The 19,614-nt window shown below is 41.5% G+C and overlaps 1 protein-coding gene across 1 annotated transcript in view; it reads right to left on the bottom strand.

Moving 5' to 3' along the window:
- Positions 1–19,614, bottom strand: part of TARBP1 (TAR (HIV-1) RNA binding protein 1) — a 91,378-nt gene that overhangs the window by 29,566 nt on the left and 42,198 nt on the right. Inside the window, exons 13-20 of the mRNA XM_006895395.1 lie at positions 14,271–14,368; positions 10,844–11,005; positions 8,190–8,383; positions 6,954–7,236; positions 6,670–6,858; positions 3,554–3,744; positions 3,294–3,365; positions 1,831–1,951 (exon numbers count right to left, since the gene is read on the bottom strand). Of these exons, the coding sequence (XP_006895457.1) occupies positions 1,831–1,951; positions 3,294–3,365; positions 3,554–3,744; positions 6,670–6,858; positions 6,954–7,236; positions 8,190–8,383; positions 10,844–11,005; positions 14,271–14,368 (1,310 nt within the window). The remainder of the gene's footprint in view (positions 1–1,830; positions 1,952–3,293; positions 3,366–3,553; positions 3,745–6,669; positions 6,859–6,953; positions 7,237–8,189; positions 8,384–10,843; positions 11,006–14,270; positions 14,369–19,614) is intronic.

Here is a 19,614-nt window from a genome sequence, read left to right as displayed (position 1 = left end):
CCTTGCTTGCTGAAACTGAGGAGGACCTGAAATTCTTGCTGGAGAGGGCCAAGGACTGCAGCCTTCAATATGGATTGAGGCTCAATGTCAAGGAGACAAAGATTCTCACCACTGGACCAATTGGCAGCATCATGATGGATGGTGAAGAGACTGAGATTGTTCACATCTTTAGTTTGCTTGGCTCCACAATCAACTCCTGGCTCCAGTAGCCAGGCAATTAAAAGACGTATTGCCATGGGAAAGTCTGCTCCTTGCAGGCAAGGATTCTGAGGCTTTGTCTGACGATGTGCTTTGGTCATGGTGTAAGGAGAGACTGGTCCTTGGAAGGGTGGAGGGATGGCGCAGGAGGGCAAGGCCCTCTAGGAGGTGGACTGATTCGGTGATTAGGGTAATTGGGATGGGTGTGTTGGAGACAGTGAGATTGGCACAGGACAGAGCAGAGTTTAGGGCTGTTGTACATAGGGTCACTATGAGTTGTAAGTGACTCGATGGCACATAACAACAACAACAACAACATCTGTGACATCTTCCCTGACTCCAAGAATGCAGATTAAGGGAAGCTTCCTCTAAAAATAACTTCCTAAGTCTTACTTAATAAAGTAAATCTGCTACTTTCAGAAAACAAATGTATGAGTAACTCCTGTTTTCAAACTCCTGTTTCAAAACTCATGACTTAAGTGGGTTTAAAGCCACCAGCTACCTCTGAGTGTCCAAAGCTGAGGTAATGAGAACTTGGACCAATCACCTAATTCTTCTATGCTTCAAGCGCTTCGTGTCATTTCAGGAATAACAGAGGTGCTCAGCATTGGGTGCAGACTTAGTCCTGGACCTCAGACACTGTATTGTTCCTTTACAAACAACTCAGCAGACCAGGTTCACAAAATCTCACTGCATGGATTACGTCAACCCGAGTGTAAAAAGAAACAGCTATCAACTGAGATAAGTCTTACAAACCGAGGCGATGATACGGGTCCAGTCAATAAACCAATTCATCTTACTATGCCACTTTCTGCATTTTTACCTATTTGTTGATTTCTACCATAAAATAGTATACAATATCATTTTTTAAAAAAACTGGCTTTGACTTTGTGCTGTTATTGCTGTCAGGTGCTGTCAAGTTGAGTACGACTCATAGCAACCTTATGAACCTAAGATCTGAACCCTGCCATCCTCACATTTCCCGATACATGGAGCCCACTGTGGCAGTCACCATGCCAATCTACCTGGTTGAGGGTCTTCCTCTCCTTCACTGATCCTCCAACCTTCCCAGCATCATGTCCTTCTCCAAGGAACAGCCTCTCCTAGCAACATGTCCAAAGTATGAGCGTATAATTTTTTTTCTGTATTACTTTTTATTTTTTTAAATATTTTAATTTACTTATTTTTCATTTCAACGAACATCTACAGAGATCTTGGAATTCCATTCATTCATTGTTGCACCCTTCTCCCCGCCCACCCCCCCTCACATCCCCCTACACCATCCCGTTTGCTCCTCTCCTTGAAAAGCAAAAGAAAAACTCCCTCATTGATACACAATCCCCCCCGCCCCCCCCCAATCCTACCCCCAACCCCAAATATAATCCACTCTGCAACCCTCATTTTTCAAAATACTGGCTTTGACTGGATTTTGTAAAACAGAGTGAAGTTTAAATGCTTTAGGGAAAACACGGCTGTTCTCTGAAACTAATACTATTCACATTTTCTCCTGTTTAAGGAAAGAAAAAAAAAATCAGTCCTACAGGCACACTCTAGAAACACAAAGACTAAACGTTGGGGTTTTGTGCTCTTTTAACTCTACAAATAATTTAAATTACGATAAAGTATATTTACTTTATCAAGCAGCTTGATTGCAAGATCCTCCATGAACAACTTATGAGATATGTTAGAACCATCCAGTAAACACAAGAATTTGACAGCGCAGATTCTCACATAATGGTCCTCTCTTTTAGCACTAAAATATATAAAAATTAAAAAAATTATAAACTATTTGCATTTACATGGAAAACATAAAAATACAAAAGATTACTTTCAAAGCACAGTTACAAGTACCTAAACCTGTCAAAGGCTTCTGAAATTGAACAAGTGCATTTTTACTTGATGACAGTAACTTTCATTCAGGAGACACAGTAGAAGACAACAAATTAATCTATCAAAAGAAGAGCGTGCCAGAGTGAGCAAATTCAATCAGACTTCTGAAGAAATAAAGCATACACTACTGAGCCTGAGTCAATAATATTATCTGTAAATACAGACTATCATAACACAGGAAGCTATTCTTAAGAGAAAGTCAGGTGTCAGGAAACAGCACCAAGTATCTCCGTGGCAGTTTTTCCTTCCTGCCTGCAATTAACACACTTTCCCTACAGGAGGCACACATCAAGATGATGGGCTCAAGGAGCCCTTTGTGCCCTCAGGACCCACCTCTTTTAATAACCAAGCATATATATGATGAAAAATTATTAATGACTAAATCTCTACTTAATCACAACTGTTAAAAGGTGAGTAAATGTTCTCTTAATTAATTAATCAAAGCACTTATCTAGTAAAAATAAAACTACTTGGGTACCATCAACTAGGAACATAAACAACAACAAAAACATCAACTAACAGTTAACAATGAAAATGCACATGTATGTATGTATATATTCACTGAAGAATGCCTTTATCAAACATAGGTAAGGCACTAGCTACACACAATAACCATACATTGTCCTACACTCTAGAGACAAAATGAATAATGGAATCTATTACCTTCATATAAATAGGCTTTGCTGGGGTGGGGAGAGAAAGAAAACTTTTTATAAAGCTACCCCATGGAAACAAAAATCAGAAATTAAATAAGAATAGTTTTATCCTACAAGTAAAAGCTTTAGAACCTATTTCAAGATTATTTCTATTTTGTGTGCAACATATTCATTTGTTACACAGTGCATTTTTACTATACATCAAACTTTATAACCAGAAGGATTTAAGAATAATGAGAACTGATGATCAACTCCAAGAAGGAGGAAGAGATGGGCTTTTAAACTTCCTGTGCTCACTTCCTCATTCATACTGACTTCACACCGAACATTTCAAAGTTGGTAAAAATTACCAGTGTTAGTAACAGAAAAAAGTTATTAGTAAAGAAATTTATTTAGGAAGGAAATTCCCAACAAACTTCTGCTCACTTAATCTTTTGTAATAATTTAACATTTACAGTAAACATCTACTGAATTTAACAAACACAGAGTTGATCTCATATGCTGTCAAACTTTCAACACTTTATTAACAGAAAAAGTCCCCATACTCACTTTTCAATAATAGTGTTTGCTGCACACTGCTGCCCAAGATTTTCTATGAAAGTCTGTACTTCTTGAACAAGCCTTGCCATAGAAAAAGCATTTGATAAAGAATAGTAAGTATTATTAGGCAGAAAAACATTAGTAGTCCAAAGTCAGCATTCATTCGTGTGTTATATTCTAATGCAATGCCTCATAACAGAGACCTATCACTCCCACCCAAGCCAGTACTTAATGTAAGTTACCACGCACTGAAATAACAGTCTCTTCACCTTTGATCACGCCTGAACACAGTCCCAAAAGTGCAGGCCTCGAGAACAAGCTCGCTGTAATTCTGTGCACTGGACAGAGAGCCCTGGGACCCATGAGAGGCAGAGATGACCCAGGACCGGCAGCAGTGACTCAGCAGGGTGTTGAAGACGCCAGTTCTTACAGAAGACATATCTATTATCTTGTACATAATCTGCGATGAGATTAAATGGTCATTTTAGCCTTTACCTGATTTAATTCTTTGAAAGCTAGTATTACAGCTAGTAAAGCTGGTCCTTAAGATAGCTTCAAAAAGATCCTTTTGACAGAATAATCAATTCTGTCTAAAATATATATATAAAAAAATCCTTACTTGTTAATTTTACAAAATGACCAATAATCATAGAATGCTAATTTTTCATTTCTGAGTAATAAAAAGGAAGTAAAATTTTACTGACAGGGACAATTAACCAAAACACTCTCAGGGAACAGCAGCTGGAAGTAACAGGACACAAGAGAGCTCACGCCTCATACTTTATCATTTAATAAGGCCCTCGGCACCCTAGGTACCTAGCACACCTCCCAGCAGGGACCACAGCTCCAGGCCTGTACTATGGACCCGGGAAGACTGTGTCAAGTGCAGCAAGACAGCAAGGCAGACTGAAAGAGAACTTTTTCTACTATCCTGCCTGTACGCATTATTCTCCTAGGTACACTCTAATTCCATCACGCTGTGTTCCCTAAATTCACCTGCATCCAGAAGCCAGGAAGACCTTTCAGCAAAAAAAAAAAAAAAACATTACCTGCAGAGAAACATTACGTTGCATAAGAAAATAGCCTAAATAGAGTAAATAACAACTGTGATTTGCTTTCAGTGACAAGAAAGGACCAAGAAGTGGCTGTGAAGGCTGAGGGAAATTTAGAAGGGAAACTGGGCCAGATTCTGCCAAACTCCAGAAGACAACTGATATGTAGGAATAACTTGTGCTCCTGGAGCATCCAAATTTTCACAAAAAGGTGAAACCCAAATTTTTCCATACACCCTTCTTTATTATATTGTAATTTGAGTGAAAGTTTACAGTTTTCCCATTCAATCCTACATTGTAACTGCACTTTTCCCACTCCCTCTCTCTGGCTCTCGTTTTCACTTATCCTTCTCTCTCACCATTTCCTGTCTTCTGAACTTTAACCCTGCGAGAATTTTCTACATGTCTGTACTAGTTTGAGTAAGCTGTGTTTCTAAAAATTGGTCTATCTTTAGGTTTTCAACTTTGCTGGAGTAGGTTCTTCGGAGAATTCTGTATTATATTTTTATTTCAGTTGACTTTGAGGCAGGTAGGGGTCTGAAACAGAGTCCAGAAGCTGGTTGCAGGAGTAGAAACCACTTCTAGTACTGGGTGGGTGGCACATATATCTCCAAATGCAGGGGTGACAGAGACCTGGTGCCAAGAACCCTATCAGAGATGACCTGTGCCAGGTCAAGTGACAGGCAGGATACCAGTGAAGATGCTCCCAAGGCCCAATGGGGAAGGGTGTGTGAACCTCCAAACAGAGGTGTGATATGTACCTTGTGCTAGAGCACTGGGGTGATTGCTTGGGATAGACATCCCAAAGGGGTGATGGCTGGGGCAAGGCACCCCACTGGCTACAAGGACCCTCAGGGCTGCTCTGTCAGGGACAGTTCCTGCCAACCTAGGAGGCGGTCAGTGGCAGAGACTGGGTCAGGGATGGCCATGCCCCTGTGGTCTCAGGTCAGCTGCAGGTTGAGCCTCCACAAGGTTAGCCTTATGCTGGGCTGGCAGAACAAATTTTAGGTCTTGGGGTCAGTCCTCAAGGAGCATGCCTGAGAGCAGCTAAAGAAGGGGCCTGGCCCAGGGCAGTACTCCCGGTCATTGTGAGGGGACACGTGGAGCAATCTCTCCCTCAGTCACTGGAAGGAGATGGGGACAAAAAAAGAGATGGCCCCTGCCAGCTACTCCACCACTAGCGTAGCCACCTCTGCAGTCAGTCCCGGGTCCTTCGTTAATCAGAAAGCTGCATGAAAGTCCATGATGCCTGCGCTGTGTCAAGTCTGCTTTGAATCATTCCCTGCTCCGCTTTCACCTAATCTGTTGTTTCTGTTCTGGTTTTTTTTTTCCAGGCAGCATTTGAACTACCTTTTATCACATCCTTTAACACTCAGGGTCCTAGTATTGTCCATATCCACTATGTTTCCTGGTATCTTCTGTCGCATCTAGGCCACTGTCTGTCTAGTCCACAGCCTTACTGGAAGTCCTCAAATTTCCCAATTTGTGAGATCTGATGGCTAATTAAAAAAACGGAAGCATTAAATAAGCCAAACAACCTATGTGTGTGAGTCAGATGTGATCTACAGTTTTTCCTTCATATCTAACATCCTATCTCTATTCAAAGCACTGAAAAATGCTCAAAAAGGATCTCTGGGCTAAATATATAAATAATAACAAAGCTAATTGTTGTTAAGTGCCGTCGAGTCGCTAGCGACTCACAGTAACCCTATGTAAAACAGCCTGAACCCTACTTTATCTTGAGCCAGCCTTGTTGTCTCCGACACACCCAGCCCCATTATCCCAGTCACTGAGTCAACCTCATCGATAGTCTTCTTCTCTTGCGCTATCTCTTCACCCTCCCAAGCATGACGTTCCTCTCCAAGGACTGGTCCCTCCTTGCAATATGCCCAAAGTATATCAGACGGAGCTTCAGAATCTTTGCCTCCAACAAGCAGCCTGATTTCACCCTCTCTAGGATGAACCTGTTTATTCTCCTGGCAGTCCATGGTATATTCAATACTCTTCTCTAGCACCACATCTCAAAAGCATCAACTCTTCTTGTATCATCCTTAGTCACTGTACAGCTTTCTGATGCACAGCAGGTAATTTTGAAGACTATGGCCTACGTCAGGCGCAACTTAGCCTCTAGACTGACATCGTTGCTCTTTAGTACTCCAGAGTGGTCCCTGACAGCAGATCTTCCCAATGCAATTTGTCTTTTAATTTCCTGACTGCTAGTGCCAAGAGTGTTGTTGACTGTAGAGCCAAGAAAACTAACAAAGCTAATAGGCAGCTACAAATACAAATCATTTTCCTTGTTTACTATTTGTCACAAAGTTAACCAAACTCACCTCTTTTATTCTGAGATAAGCCTGACCCTGGATTTTAGCAGCAATCGTGAGAAGCTGGTTATCAAACACAAACTCCACAAAAGTCTTTAAGTTAGACCAGAAAACCAGCTGAGTGTTGCTTAGAGAAGACACAACTTTCCAGGCAGAGTCGAAAACCTCAACACAGAGCGACTCGCACGAGGTCAGAAGCTGTAGAAGATAAAAGATGCATGGACACATTACTTCAGACCCTTCCACCGCTGCTCCTGTGCTGGGTCTGCCATTCCTATCTTGCTGCATCTCACCTTGGGAACCAAAACCTTCATGCACTGGAGCACAGGCGAGACCCGATCAGAAGGAAGGATGCTGAGGGCTTCTAGGGCTGCCTGCAGCGTGCACATGGGCTGGTACACGGCAGGCAGGCTGGGGTCCTGAACAGCCCTGTCTGTCACAGGGATGAGGCTGTGGTATTTTCTCAGTAAGAAGGAGAGGCAGACCCACTGATCATGGACATACTGAGCCACTACCTTCCCCCAGCCCTGGGAAGACAACACTTCTTCACCAACACTGAAATGAAAAAGAACATTACTGCACCAAGTCTCCTCGTGGCATTCTCAGTTCCCTCTCCAGAGTATCATCCTTATTAAAAGAAAAAGCAAACAGAGTGAAAGTCACCACCCACCAAAAAGAAGCAAGCCACAACAACCTTACTTTGCAAACTACCCTGATGGTAGATTATTTTGCTCACTTTAAATGATTCAATGAAAACTAAGTGCAGAGTGAGCTTCAGGAAATAGAGAATAATAATGTATTTTTTTAAATTTTCTACTAGTTTATTTATAAAATTCGAATGCAAATTTGAACAAATTCTTTCCATTTCCCTCACCCCACCCACCCATCAAGATGTACAACCTGATGATTAATCTCCCCTCCCCCTGCACATCCACATCCCTCTGCTTCCAGCCTCTTCCACCCCTCTTGGATCCTTATATTCATTCTACAATAATGGTTTTATACAATATGTCCTCCTGTCCCTCCCAAGTTAAATAATAACTTACAAAATCATTGTTCCTACGTGCTGCATGGTATTCCATTGTGTGAATGTACCATAATTTCGCAATCCATTCATTTGTGGTGGGATATCTGGGCTGTCTCCATGTTCTTGTAATTACTAATTATTAATGATGAAACAACTATCACATCCAATCTTGAAATCTGTAACATCCTCTTAAAACTTCCCCACCTCTGTACAAAACATGACAATGGTGTTCTGGTGGGCTAAAGTTGATGTCTTATCAACCCAAAGATGCGAGTGAACCCAAAGGTTCACTACTCGAATCCAACTGTGGGGCTGAGAAAGACTGGTAATCTCCTCCTGTGTTAACTTACAGCCTCTGAAAATCTGCTGGAGGATCAGCTATGAGTCAATCCCACATGATAACAATTAGGAAAAAATAAGTAATGCTGGGCAGTTGTGAATTACATCAAAGAAACAAGAAAAGCCTTCCAAGCTGGACAGTGGAGTCGTGGCACTCCCAGGCACGTACCTGCCAGCCTCCTCAGTGTGGGGCCTTGGTAGGGTCTGATTGAGCTGCAGGGAGGAAAGCAGCGTCTCCAGGGCCCCTGCGTCCAGCGAGTCAAGCTGCAGCTCTGGCCTCTGATGGATGGCTTCACACACCATGGCCAGAGCCGCCAGGCTGACCACTTTCTGAATCTGCCCACCCAGGGTGGGTTCCTGACGAGGAGATAGCAATCCATGGTTAACACAAGCCATTCTCAACCTGGGGTTAAGAACTCTAGCTGGAAAAGCTCCCCACTGTTAGCCTCAGAAAACGTATGCCCCCCTTTCTGTCTTCTCTGCTGTCAGTGACCATCAGCGGGAATAAAAGAGGGTTCAACACAATCATCCATTAACCCCCCCCCTCCCCACAGATCTAATGGAAGAGTAGAGGCAAACAAATTTAACATGGCCTTTAAGAACGCTGCTGTTCCCACCAGGAGGACATGTGGCCTTTTCATTTGTGGGGTGGGGATGTCGAGTCCAGAACCAGAACCTGACACATCAGTTGCACAGAGACACAGAGGACCCAAAGCTGAAGGAGGGTAAGGAACTTGGTGCTTTTCCCACACTCCTAGGAGTAAGTCTTAATTTATCTACAGGGTGGAAGCTTTTCTTTTCTTTTTTTTTTTTTTTAAAGTCAACCACCAAGACTTCAGGTTACAAGTTATTCTTTGAATAAGCTGTAACTCTGCTTCTGGAGAGCAAGAGCCCATCAATTAGGACAATGACCATCCTGGACATGGTCTAGATTGGAATCCTGGGGTCTGCACACACCACCAGTCTGACTGTGGACAGACTGGACCTTGGTTTCCCGGTCTGTAAAATGGGAATAACTACCACAGTTAGTGGGAAGATGAGTTACTTCATGTAAAGCACTTGGAACTTGACAAGTTACACAAACAAGACAGTCTCTGTCCATTTGGAACCTCTGTTCTGAAAGGGAGTTCCCCTTATTCATTCTGCCTTCCCATGCCCACTTCCCAAACCCCGAACATTAAAACCTAGCAATCACATTAAAATCAAGCAACCAGTCACTCAAGTGTGTCTACAAATAAATGCCACATAGCAGCACCACGAACACAAAGTAAAATTTAGTGTTACCTTGAAGGCACTTACAGCCCATTAGGCATAAACACTTGAGAAAACCACTAAAGAAAACAGCCCTTTTTTTAAAAAAAACAAAAACAAAACAAAACACAGCCCATCTTTAAGAGTAAAATTATTGTGGCAGGTCATGATTTCATTCCACATCCAAACCCCCCAATGTCCTTTCATAGCACTGACAGATTACTAGCTATCAGGAAGGACACGGAGATGGTAATAAGTCCTCCTTGTTGTTTCCCGTTAGGATAGCCTTTCAAAGTTCTTTTTAATGTCTTCATTTTTATAGCAACCCACATTAGTTATGATTCAATTTCGCTTTGCTAAACACCATGTGTTAGATGAAAATGTTATTGTTAGGTGCCGTCCAGTTGACTGGGACTCACAGTGACCAGATCTGACAACAGATGTGAACCACGCCCCCTGCTGTGCTGTCCTCAGCCGGCACAAGCCCACTGTGGTATGACAGCAGTTAACATTTACTGAGGACTCTCCACGTACCAGGCAGTAGTTCTAAATACTCAATATGCATAGATGGACTTGCTTCAATTCTTTCCAAAGTTCTAATGCCTGTTGATGTTGTTGTTAGGTGCCGTTGAGTCGTATGTGACTCTTAGCGACACTATGAACAAAGGTCCACAATACTTACTTGCATGCGTGACTTTCATCCTTTCTCCAGGTTCACAGGGTTTCAGGAGGCAAGCTATTTTCGGAAGTGGACGCCACTCCTGCTTCCAATACTAATGTCTAGACACCCTAATTTGCAGATGTGTTCAGTGAGGTATAGTCCAGCTCCAAAGCCCGTGTAACTATTACACCTCACTGCATTATTCTTAAAAAATAGCTCCAGGTGCTAAAGGCTAATGGAGATGGCGCCTATGTCTAAAATACACCACCACAAAGTAAGACTGAAATAAATATCCTAGTAGAAGCAAAATGGAGCGCTGGGGGCCTAGTGGTAAGAGGTTGCACTGTCAACCCTAAGGCACATGGTTCAAATCTACCAGCTGCTCTGTGAGAGAAAGATGGACAATCTCTTCCTATGCAAATTCCTGCCTCCAAAAACCTGCCAGAGGGTCAGCTATCAGTCAGTGAGACTCAAAAGCACACAACCAGCACAGAAAGTAGAGGGGAAAGGATAATGGCAGGAAGGATGAGCACTGGCCTGAGAGGACTTCTAGGGGAAGTGTGACGAGGGCTGTCAGAGACTCTGATGAGTACATCCATAAAGGCGGGCATCCCTTATGCGGGGACCAGACTCAGAAGTGCTGGCTATCTATCAAAGTCAGGGAGGAAGTCAGGACTGGAGAGCTCTGGGTGCCAGCCTGATGCCTTCCGTCACATGAAGCCACCAACTCCCCGAGTGGTGCACGGCAAGGACCCAGCACAAGTCACTCATCTATTTCTAAAGGATTTCAAGACTGAAATCACCACATCTGTTATATATTTAGTATCACAATAGCATTCCCAAACTTGATGAAATTGTGTCCCCAGAGGGCTTACTCTACAAACTTGCGAACCCACACTGATTACCTGTTCACTGCTCACCTCCTGAAGGCGCCAAATGGATGCATTTGTCAAAGAAGAAATCACCCTCCAAATAGGGCTACCCCTCTTCCAGCCCACCTTCAGATGGAGATTGATCAGCTCAGCTAGGACCATCAGGTACAAGTGGCACTGATCCAGATCTGAAACCTGGGAGAAACAGGAAAACATCAAAAGAGCACAGCAGGGCGAGGACTTTAACAGAGCTATGAGGGCTTTGATGAAAGAGATAAATGAGTTACTTAACATTATTAAAAAGTAGGGGAGGAGCATTTATGAAAGGAAATATATCACTTCTTTCAGGAAGCCTTCTGTAATTGCCCGCGTGAACCTTAGGCACACTCTTCTGGGTTCACATGGTGATCTACACTTAGTCTACGGATCACCATTGAATCCTTTGTCTCCACACAGTTCTGAGACTATGGACACAGAATCATGGTATCCCAGTTCTCAGTCCCACTGCTGGTACACCATCAACAGTGACATTTACAGCAATCACCACTTCCTTCATTTACGGCATTCTATTCTCACAAGGAACATGATAGTCTCACCCTCTCAAGGTGGGACACGAAATTTCAGAAATGTTAAATAGCTTGCCCATGGTCTCACAGCTGGAAAGCGGGATATACAAGATCACCTGAGTTCTAACACACAACTGCTCTGTGACCAGGAGGGTTAACCAGCCTCTTTAGGCCTCCAATTCCTCATCCACAGACAGAATTGGTACTGTTGACAATTTCTTTTTTTTTTAATTTATTTAAATAGCATTCCGTTTATTACAAATATTTAGTATTGGCTTACTATATTTCCCCCTTTTGTTTTTATCATAATTATGTTATCATCTAGATGAGCATCCTTTATACACAAATGAGAAACATATGTTAAATGTTTAGGCCAATGATGCTTCTTCATGGTGGCCCTAATTTTTATCACAACAGGAGATGGTTCCTATAGTGCATGGTAGGCACTTAATTCAGTGCTCTTTTCAATAGTCGCTATGTGCTAAGACTCTGCAAGGTGATGTATGAGTCTATCAGGTAAAATTATAGGGTTTCTTGATTGATTGAGTACAGGAGTGGGTGAGGGGATAAAGGTACCAGACAATCTGCAACTTGAAAAACTGGTCAGCTGATACATTCACTAAAAGAGAAACCTGGAGAGAGCCCATGTTTCAGATTCAGTATGATTCGGTTGTTCGCTGCCATTAAGTCAACAACCACTCCTAGTGATCCTGAGAAGAACAGATCTGAACCTGGTCCTGTCCTGTTCATGCCCCGTTACTGCCATCCACCTTGCTGGGGGTCTTCCTCTGACCCTCCACTTCCTCAGCATGATGTTTCTCTCCGAGGACAGGCCCCTCCTGACAACATGCCCCACGTATGTGAGATGAATTCTCACCATCCTTGCCTCTAAGGATCATCCTTAGCTGCCCTTGTTCCAAGACAGATCTGTTCATTCTTTTGGCAGTCCATGGGTTAGTCAGAACTCTTAGTTAACATCACAACTTAAAGCCACCGAGTCTTCTTATGTCTTCCTTATTCCTTGTCCACTCTTCAGATGCACAGGAAGCAAATGAAAATCCTATGACACGGATGTCTTTAAAATGGCACTGCCGCTCTCCAGCACTTTGGGAGAGGTTCCAAAGAAATCTGCTTTGGAACAGATTTTTCCAATGTAAACCATCTTTTGATTTGCTGTCTGCTAGTAAAAATGAAATTGCTGACAATTTCAATCTTTCCTCCATCTATCATGATGTTACCTAATGATCCAGCCCTGAGGATTTTTGTTTTCCTGTTGTTGAGCTGTAACTCCTATTGAAGGCTGTACTGTACTCTTTGATTGTCTGCTCTGCATTATGCGCTTCATGTCTTCTTCACTTTCTACAAGGTTGTACCATCTTTATAACACAGGATGCTGGTGAATCTTCCTCCAATTCTGATGCCACCTTCTATCTCATAGAAACCAGGCAAGGAACTTTAAAAAAGTATATTATTAGCCATGGAATATACAAAATTTGTAGATAGATGTTAAGACCTATGTGTATGTAATTGTTATAAAACAAAAGATATATGAAAGAGTGAATGAAAAACTACAATGCTTTGTAAACTTTTGACTTAAATCACAGTTAAAATAAAGAAAACATGGCAATGCATCGAAATTGTTATACCTACTTGGTAAAAATGCATTACTTAATTTTTTTTTTGTTTTCACTGTGATTTATTTTCTTACATTTTACAATGTATATGTATTGCTTTTATAAGAATAAAAAGACAGTTTTAAATTTTTGAAAAAATAAAAAGGTATATATTAATACCTAGGCCGCACCACAAATTTATCAAGTTAGAATCTTAATATATGGCCCAAATAAACTTTGAAGATGCGTCATTCTTTATAAAGAAACACTTCAAATTCAGCAAGAGATACTTTTATCATCTTACAGATGAAGAAATTGAGGCTCAGAAAAGGTAAGTAAGTTGCCCAATGCCACAGCTAATAAATGCAAATGGAACTGGAACTTATGCTCTAGAACGCTACAGTCTCTTTAAAGACTCTTTTTGGAGTGTCTGAAACCTTAAAAATTGGCTTTTCTAGCCATTGCATTAGCCCTGACCCCTGGGCTTGGTCTCCAGCTACCTTAACTGCGGACAGATGGTCTTGCAAATCACCAATAGCCGCAGGACCAATATAATATAAAAGAGCACTTTCTACACTGTAAAAAAGATGGTGATGGTGGTAGAGAGAGGATGAAGATACTATGGCACTGTTGTAAAGAGACTGGGGCAAGGTGTAACCAGAGGAACCTTGGAGATGAACTCACAGTTAAAGGTTTTGTTTGTGGAATGACTAATGGAAGAGCTCACTTGTAACTGCTCGAGGTATAGTTTGCTGGACGACTGAGGAAACCAGAAGTTTCTTGAATTTGTGCTGCTGAACTGAACCCGAGCTTTCACTAATTGAGAAACTGCACCATGTTAATCTGGCTGGGTAGAGCTGGATATGCTTCATGTGATATTCTTTGGCCCCCCCCCCCCAATTTTCCTACTAAATCCCACAACTGTGAGTAAAATCTGTGAGTCAAACATTGAGTTCAACGACTGGTAGAAATAGGTACAGGGGCAAAGTGGGGTGGCATGTCTGACCATGTAGCTATTTTATGATACGACGGATATTATTGATGGGGACAGTTCCCCTTTATGTAACAAGCTGAAGTCAGGCTTGACCACCTTCACGTTGCATCTGCTCCCTTTGTGCTTTTTCTGCTTGAAAAACATGAGTATGTTTAGAATAAAAATGCTTAGAATAACTTTTCAACTGAAAACAATTACTAAGCAGATGACTGTGCCAAGCTGATACAGAATGATGACACAACTCTAGTACAAAGAATGGATGAAAAGCTACTGCAGTGCATACTCACACTATTCAGCTCATTCGTAGTAAGTCTTCTGAGAATAAATTCAGAAACGCTTTCTGTGGTGGACATGACAAAGTTCTGAAGAAGAGTCAGCACCTCATCTGTAGGGAAAAAAGTGTGTAACTAAAAATGATAAAAATAAGCTCTTTAGCACAGAACATACCAGATGTGCTAGTAACAACTACATCAAGCATGTGGATGAATCACTTACCACAAATGGAGCCCCATACTACGGTACTCATTAACTGTGAGACACTACACATCATTTCTAAGTTCTGCTTCTGGATAAGATGGGACAAGGATACATCACCCTCTCTCATCGAATACAACTCTAATACCTGGGCTGAGGGCACAGAGCTGTTATGTGAGAACTCTGAAAGGTAAAAGGCAAATTAAGTAGGATGACTAGATTTTGAATCTGAACAGCAGTGAATGGACCAACTTTATTGCCTCTGTGTCTCTCACAAATTGGAACCACATTCAAGAGTTAAAAGAGAGGGAAGTGGCAAGGGTAATTAGAACTCTACCCTTCTGACCAGAGAAATCAAACAGTAAGAGCTAAGGAGACACACAGAAAAGAGCTCCAAAAGCACCGCTTTATTAGCTCTTAGGTCTACTCACGCCTACCTTATCCTCTAAGTACAGATGCAAGAACATAATTAACATGTCAAAGACTCTCAGAATTCAACTAGCAAAGATCCCAGAATGGCGACTGTATGAGGCTCTGGCAGGACAGATCCAGCTAGCATGAAAAAGACTAGAAGACAAAGCTGACAATGGTACCAATAACCACAAAATCTAGACTGGAACTTAAGGTCTGAATCTAACCAGTCAATGGCCTTCTAAATAAAAAATATCAACAGTCATCACAGTATCTAAACAAGATTCACAGTCTCATAACTTATTATTCCAACTAGCTACAACACAATCCAAAGTTACTAAGACCAGGAAAACAGCGGTTTGCAGCAGAAGACCGGAGACGGCAATGTGAAGATAACACAAGACTTTAAATCAGCTATTTAAAACAATGTTCCAACAGCAACCAAAATCATTTCAGAAACAAATGGAAAAATAAAAACTCTAAGAAACAGAAGATACAAAAAATAATCTTTGTACAATAGCTGAGAAGTACACTAAATGAAATAATAACCCACTGGATGAGCCAGTTATTGAAAGGCAATAAAAGAGTTTTCTCTTTACCTGAACTTGAAGACAGATCCCATCCCTCAACATCATTCATTCTGAACCAAGAAAAAAATATGTAAAAAGAAAACATCAAAGCACAGCCTCAGACAGTTATAATATTTATGACAGTAGAGGCTCAAAAGAAGATGAAAAAGGCTGCAGTCCTGAGTGGGAAACTTTAATGAAAAAAAATAGCTTGCAAACAACAAATTTAATGAAAGTATATAAACTTCAAGAAGTTCAGAGAACACCAAAAAAGGTTACAGTCAAACAACTTTACTCCTAGACACATCATATATTCAAACTAAAAGCAAAAGTCTTGAAAGAAGAGGAAAATGAAGTATAAAACAGGGAAGGAAAAAATCTGAATGACTAAGGAATTCTCATTAGAAACCATGGTGGCCAGAAGTGAAGAAACATCTTAAAAGTGCTCAAAGAAAAAAAACAAAACACTAAAGAAAAACAACCCACAATTCCTTTTCTGGTGTAAATATCCCATACAAAGGAGAGATAAAGTCATTCTCAGATGAGGAAAACTGAAGAGAACTCATTACAAACAAATCTGTCGCAATCAAATTGCTAAAGCATGAGTGTTATAGGGAAACTAGAAACAGAATGAAAGACCAGCCACAGAAACTTGCAAACATCTAGGTAAACAGACATTTCTCTTGAGTGTTTTAAAAGAACTCTGACATGTGAAGGTCAATCTTATGACAGTGATTGGCTTTCATAAGATAGAACAGCACATTCAGGGTGGGTGCATTAAAGGAACCAAAAGATGGTAAGATTTCTGCATTGCACTTCAAGTGTTAAAATATCAAGGAAAAAGACTGTAAAAAGAGAAATACTGTAATACCTAAAAAAAATAATACAAAGATAACAAAACACCCAGATTAGAAAACAAAACAATCTTCTCCATCTATCATGGCGTTGCCAACTGAGTCAGTGCTAAGAATCTTTATCATCTTGATGTTAAAGCTTCAATCCATATGAAAACTATAGTCCTTGACCTTCTGCAGCAAATGCTTCAGGTCTTCTTCAGTTTCAGCAAGCAAGGTTGTATCATCTGCATAACACAGGTTGCTGATGAGTCTTCCTTTAATCCTGATGCCACATTCCTCCTCATAAAACCTTGCTTCCCGAACGATCTATATAGACTGAAAAGGTAAGGAGACAGGATGCATCCCTCACACACTCCTATCCTGATTTTGAACAGAGCAGTGTTTCCTTGCTCTGTTCTGAGGACTGCTTCCTGGTCCAAATACAGGTTTGACATAAGCACAATCAAGTATTCTGGAATTCCTATTTTCCTCAAGGTTAGCCACAATTTGTTGTGATTCACACAGTCAAATGCCTTTGCATAGTCAATGAAAAACAGATAGACATTCCTCTGGTACTCTGCTTTCTGTCAAGATCCATCTGACACTGTCAGTAATGTCTCTAGTGCCAGGACCTCTTCTAAACCCAGCCTGCAGCATCATGATGGATGAAGAAGAGATTGAGGTTGTTAACATTTACAGCTTGCTCAGCTCCACAATCAACACTCTTGGCACCAGCAGTTGAAAAATCTAAAGACAAACTGCACTCGGAAAATCTGCTGTCAGGGACTTCTCCAGAATACTGAAAAGCAATGAAATTAGTCTCGAGTCTAAGGTGCGCCTAATCCAGGCCATGGTCTTCGCAACTACTTGCTATGCATCAAAGAGATGGACAATGACTAAAGATGACAGAAGAATTGATGTTTTCAAGTCGTGGTGCTGGAGAAGAGTTTTGAACATACCATGGACTGCCAAGAAAACAAATAGGTCTGTCTTGGAGAGGGTGAATTCATGTTTATCCCTGGAGACTAGGATTTTGAAGCTCCATCTCACATACTTTGGCACGTAGCCAGGAGAGACTGATTCTTGGAAAAGGACAGGGTGGAGGGACAGCACAGGAGACAAAGACCCCAGACCTGATGGACTGATACAATAACTGGGGTAATGAGGGTTGGTGTGTCTGACTAAAGAGTGTGGCTCAGGACAGGGCAGGATTCAGAGCTGCTGTACACAGGGTCACTATCGGTTGCAGGCAACCTGATGGCACATAACAACAACATACAGTCTTCAAATTGCCCCAAAGAAGTAAAAATGAGGGAAACAAAGCAATTAAAAAGCTGAAGAAACTAACAAGATTCCAATAAAATAAAAAATTACTAAAAAATGGTTGGCAAATATACTTACAAATGACATTATATACAAATGGTTTACATCAATTAAAAGATAGAATGCCAGAATGGGTTAATAAATCATGCCTGTCTGCTGTTCATAAAAAAAAAAAAACCAAAACACCTCACTTCAAATATAAAAATCTATATAAATTAAAAGTCAAGCAATATAAACACAGGGGGAAAAATATACTAATCAAGAAAACAAAAATGGAGGGAGCTCTGGTGGCCTAGTGGCAGGAAGCTGCACTGCAACCCCAGAGGTACATGGTTCAAATCTACCAGATTCTCTGCTGGAGAAAGAGGGGCAATCTCCTCCTGTACCAGTCATATCCAATTTGACAGTACACACAAAAAGTAATAATAAAAAAAATTTAAAAAAGAAAGCAAAAATGGCTACATTAGTTTCAGGTCTCTTCAACAAATGCGACTGGATTAACTGTACCTTCACTGATAGAGAAATGAACTTCAGCCTAAACCTTGTACTTTGAAAAACTAACTTAAAGTAGGTCCTAAAGATCAAAAATTAAAATAAAGCTTTCAGTTATAGCATAGGATGGAAGTTTATGTAACCTGGGGCTTAAGGTGCAGAGTCCTTGGACATGAAACAGAAGATAGAACCCAGAAGACTCAGAGAGTTGACAGGACTTCATCAAAATGTGCACAAGGAAAGAAGGATGCATTCGCCTGTGCTGCCAAGACTCCAGTCTAACAATGGTGCTGTTTTGTGTACCCTAGGAGTTGGATTCGACTCACAGCTGACCCTCCAGCAGGTTTTCAGTGGCAGTCAATCCCATAGAAGAGTGCCCATCTTTCTCCTGAGGAGCAGGTGATGGATTAGAATTGCCTGCCTTCAGAACTGCAGCACAGCTTCTTACCACTAGGCCACCAGAGCGCCCTAGCCAAACAAGACACAGGCCTATAAGGTGAATGATAACACCAGAGGGGCACTCATCCCTGACATAATCAACCACACTAGCTCGGAGAGGGGGTGTCTGCCAGGGTAACTAATGCTCAGAAGACAGAAGGGGTGGAAGGACTAAAAGGCACAAAGGAGTGCAGAAAGTGTAGGCACCTGTGGGTATGTAACACGAGCCACAGTTCCCAAGAGCCCACAGCAGGCTCATGGTGGTGGCAGTTCCCACTCCACGCCAAGGAGTTGTTGGCTGTTTTACAAATAATGTGAGAGAATAGCTGAATGGAAAACCAATTTGCTTTTTAAATCTTCACTCAAATCACAATTTTTAAAAAGAGAAAGCAAGCAGAAAGCACAGAATTCTCTGCAGAAGAGAGTGCCGCCTATCTTGTGTTCATTATGGTTTTCTAGAAAGTTTCACTGTTTGCTGCTGGCTTCCTGACCTGCTGAGTGATTTAGGTGACACCCCAAACCTCAGCATGGTGGATACCGAGGCACATTTTTAATAGAATACATCATCTTTTGAAACATGGGCATTTCTAGGAGTGATAAATTTTTGGAAGTGTCCAAATTGTTTGCTCATATTCACTTGCTAACCTCAGTCAGTGGTCTGAGCCCACCAGCAGGATGCAGGGAGGAAGATGTGGCAGTTGGCTTCAATAAAGACTACGGCCATGGAAGTCTTCCAGACAGTTCTACTCTGTCCAGTGGGATCACTGTGTGTCAGAGCTGACAGTAACAGGCATGAACAAAATACTCACACTTAAGAGACACTGGTCAAAAGGAAAAAAAAATGTCAGCAGTTGACGTGTTTAGAATCACAGAAGCCAAGAATGCTTAAGATACAAGCTGTCAGATCATGGGTTGGACAATGGAAGATACTCTCTGAAGGGACTTGGCAGATGTGAAGGGTTATCCTGGTGGAGGGTGGAGCTGGAAAGGAAGTGGGTCAAGGCTCTGGACTAGGGGTGGGGTCAACACTGTAACTAACTCTTAACTCCACAATAAGGGATTTATCTTTCACTGCTTCACAAATTGCT

This window comes from Elephantulus edwardii, unplaced genomic scaffold (assembly GCF_000299155.1).
Source record: "Elephantulus edwardii isolate Elephantulus edwardi_28Jun2011 unplaced genomic scaffold, EleEdw1.0 scaffold00166, whole genome shotgun sequence".
In the NCBI taxonomy this organism is placed as follows: domain Eukaryota; kingdom Metazoa; phylum Chordata; class Mammalia; order Macroscelidea; family Macroscelididae; genus Elephantulus; species Elephantulus edwardii.
This window is presented reverse-complemented; position numbering and strand designations above follow the sequence as displayed.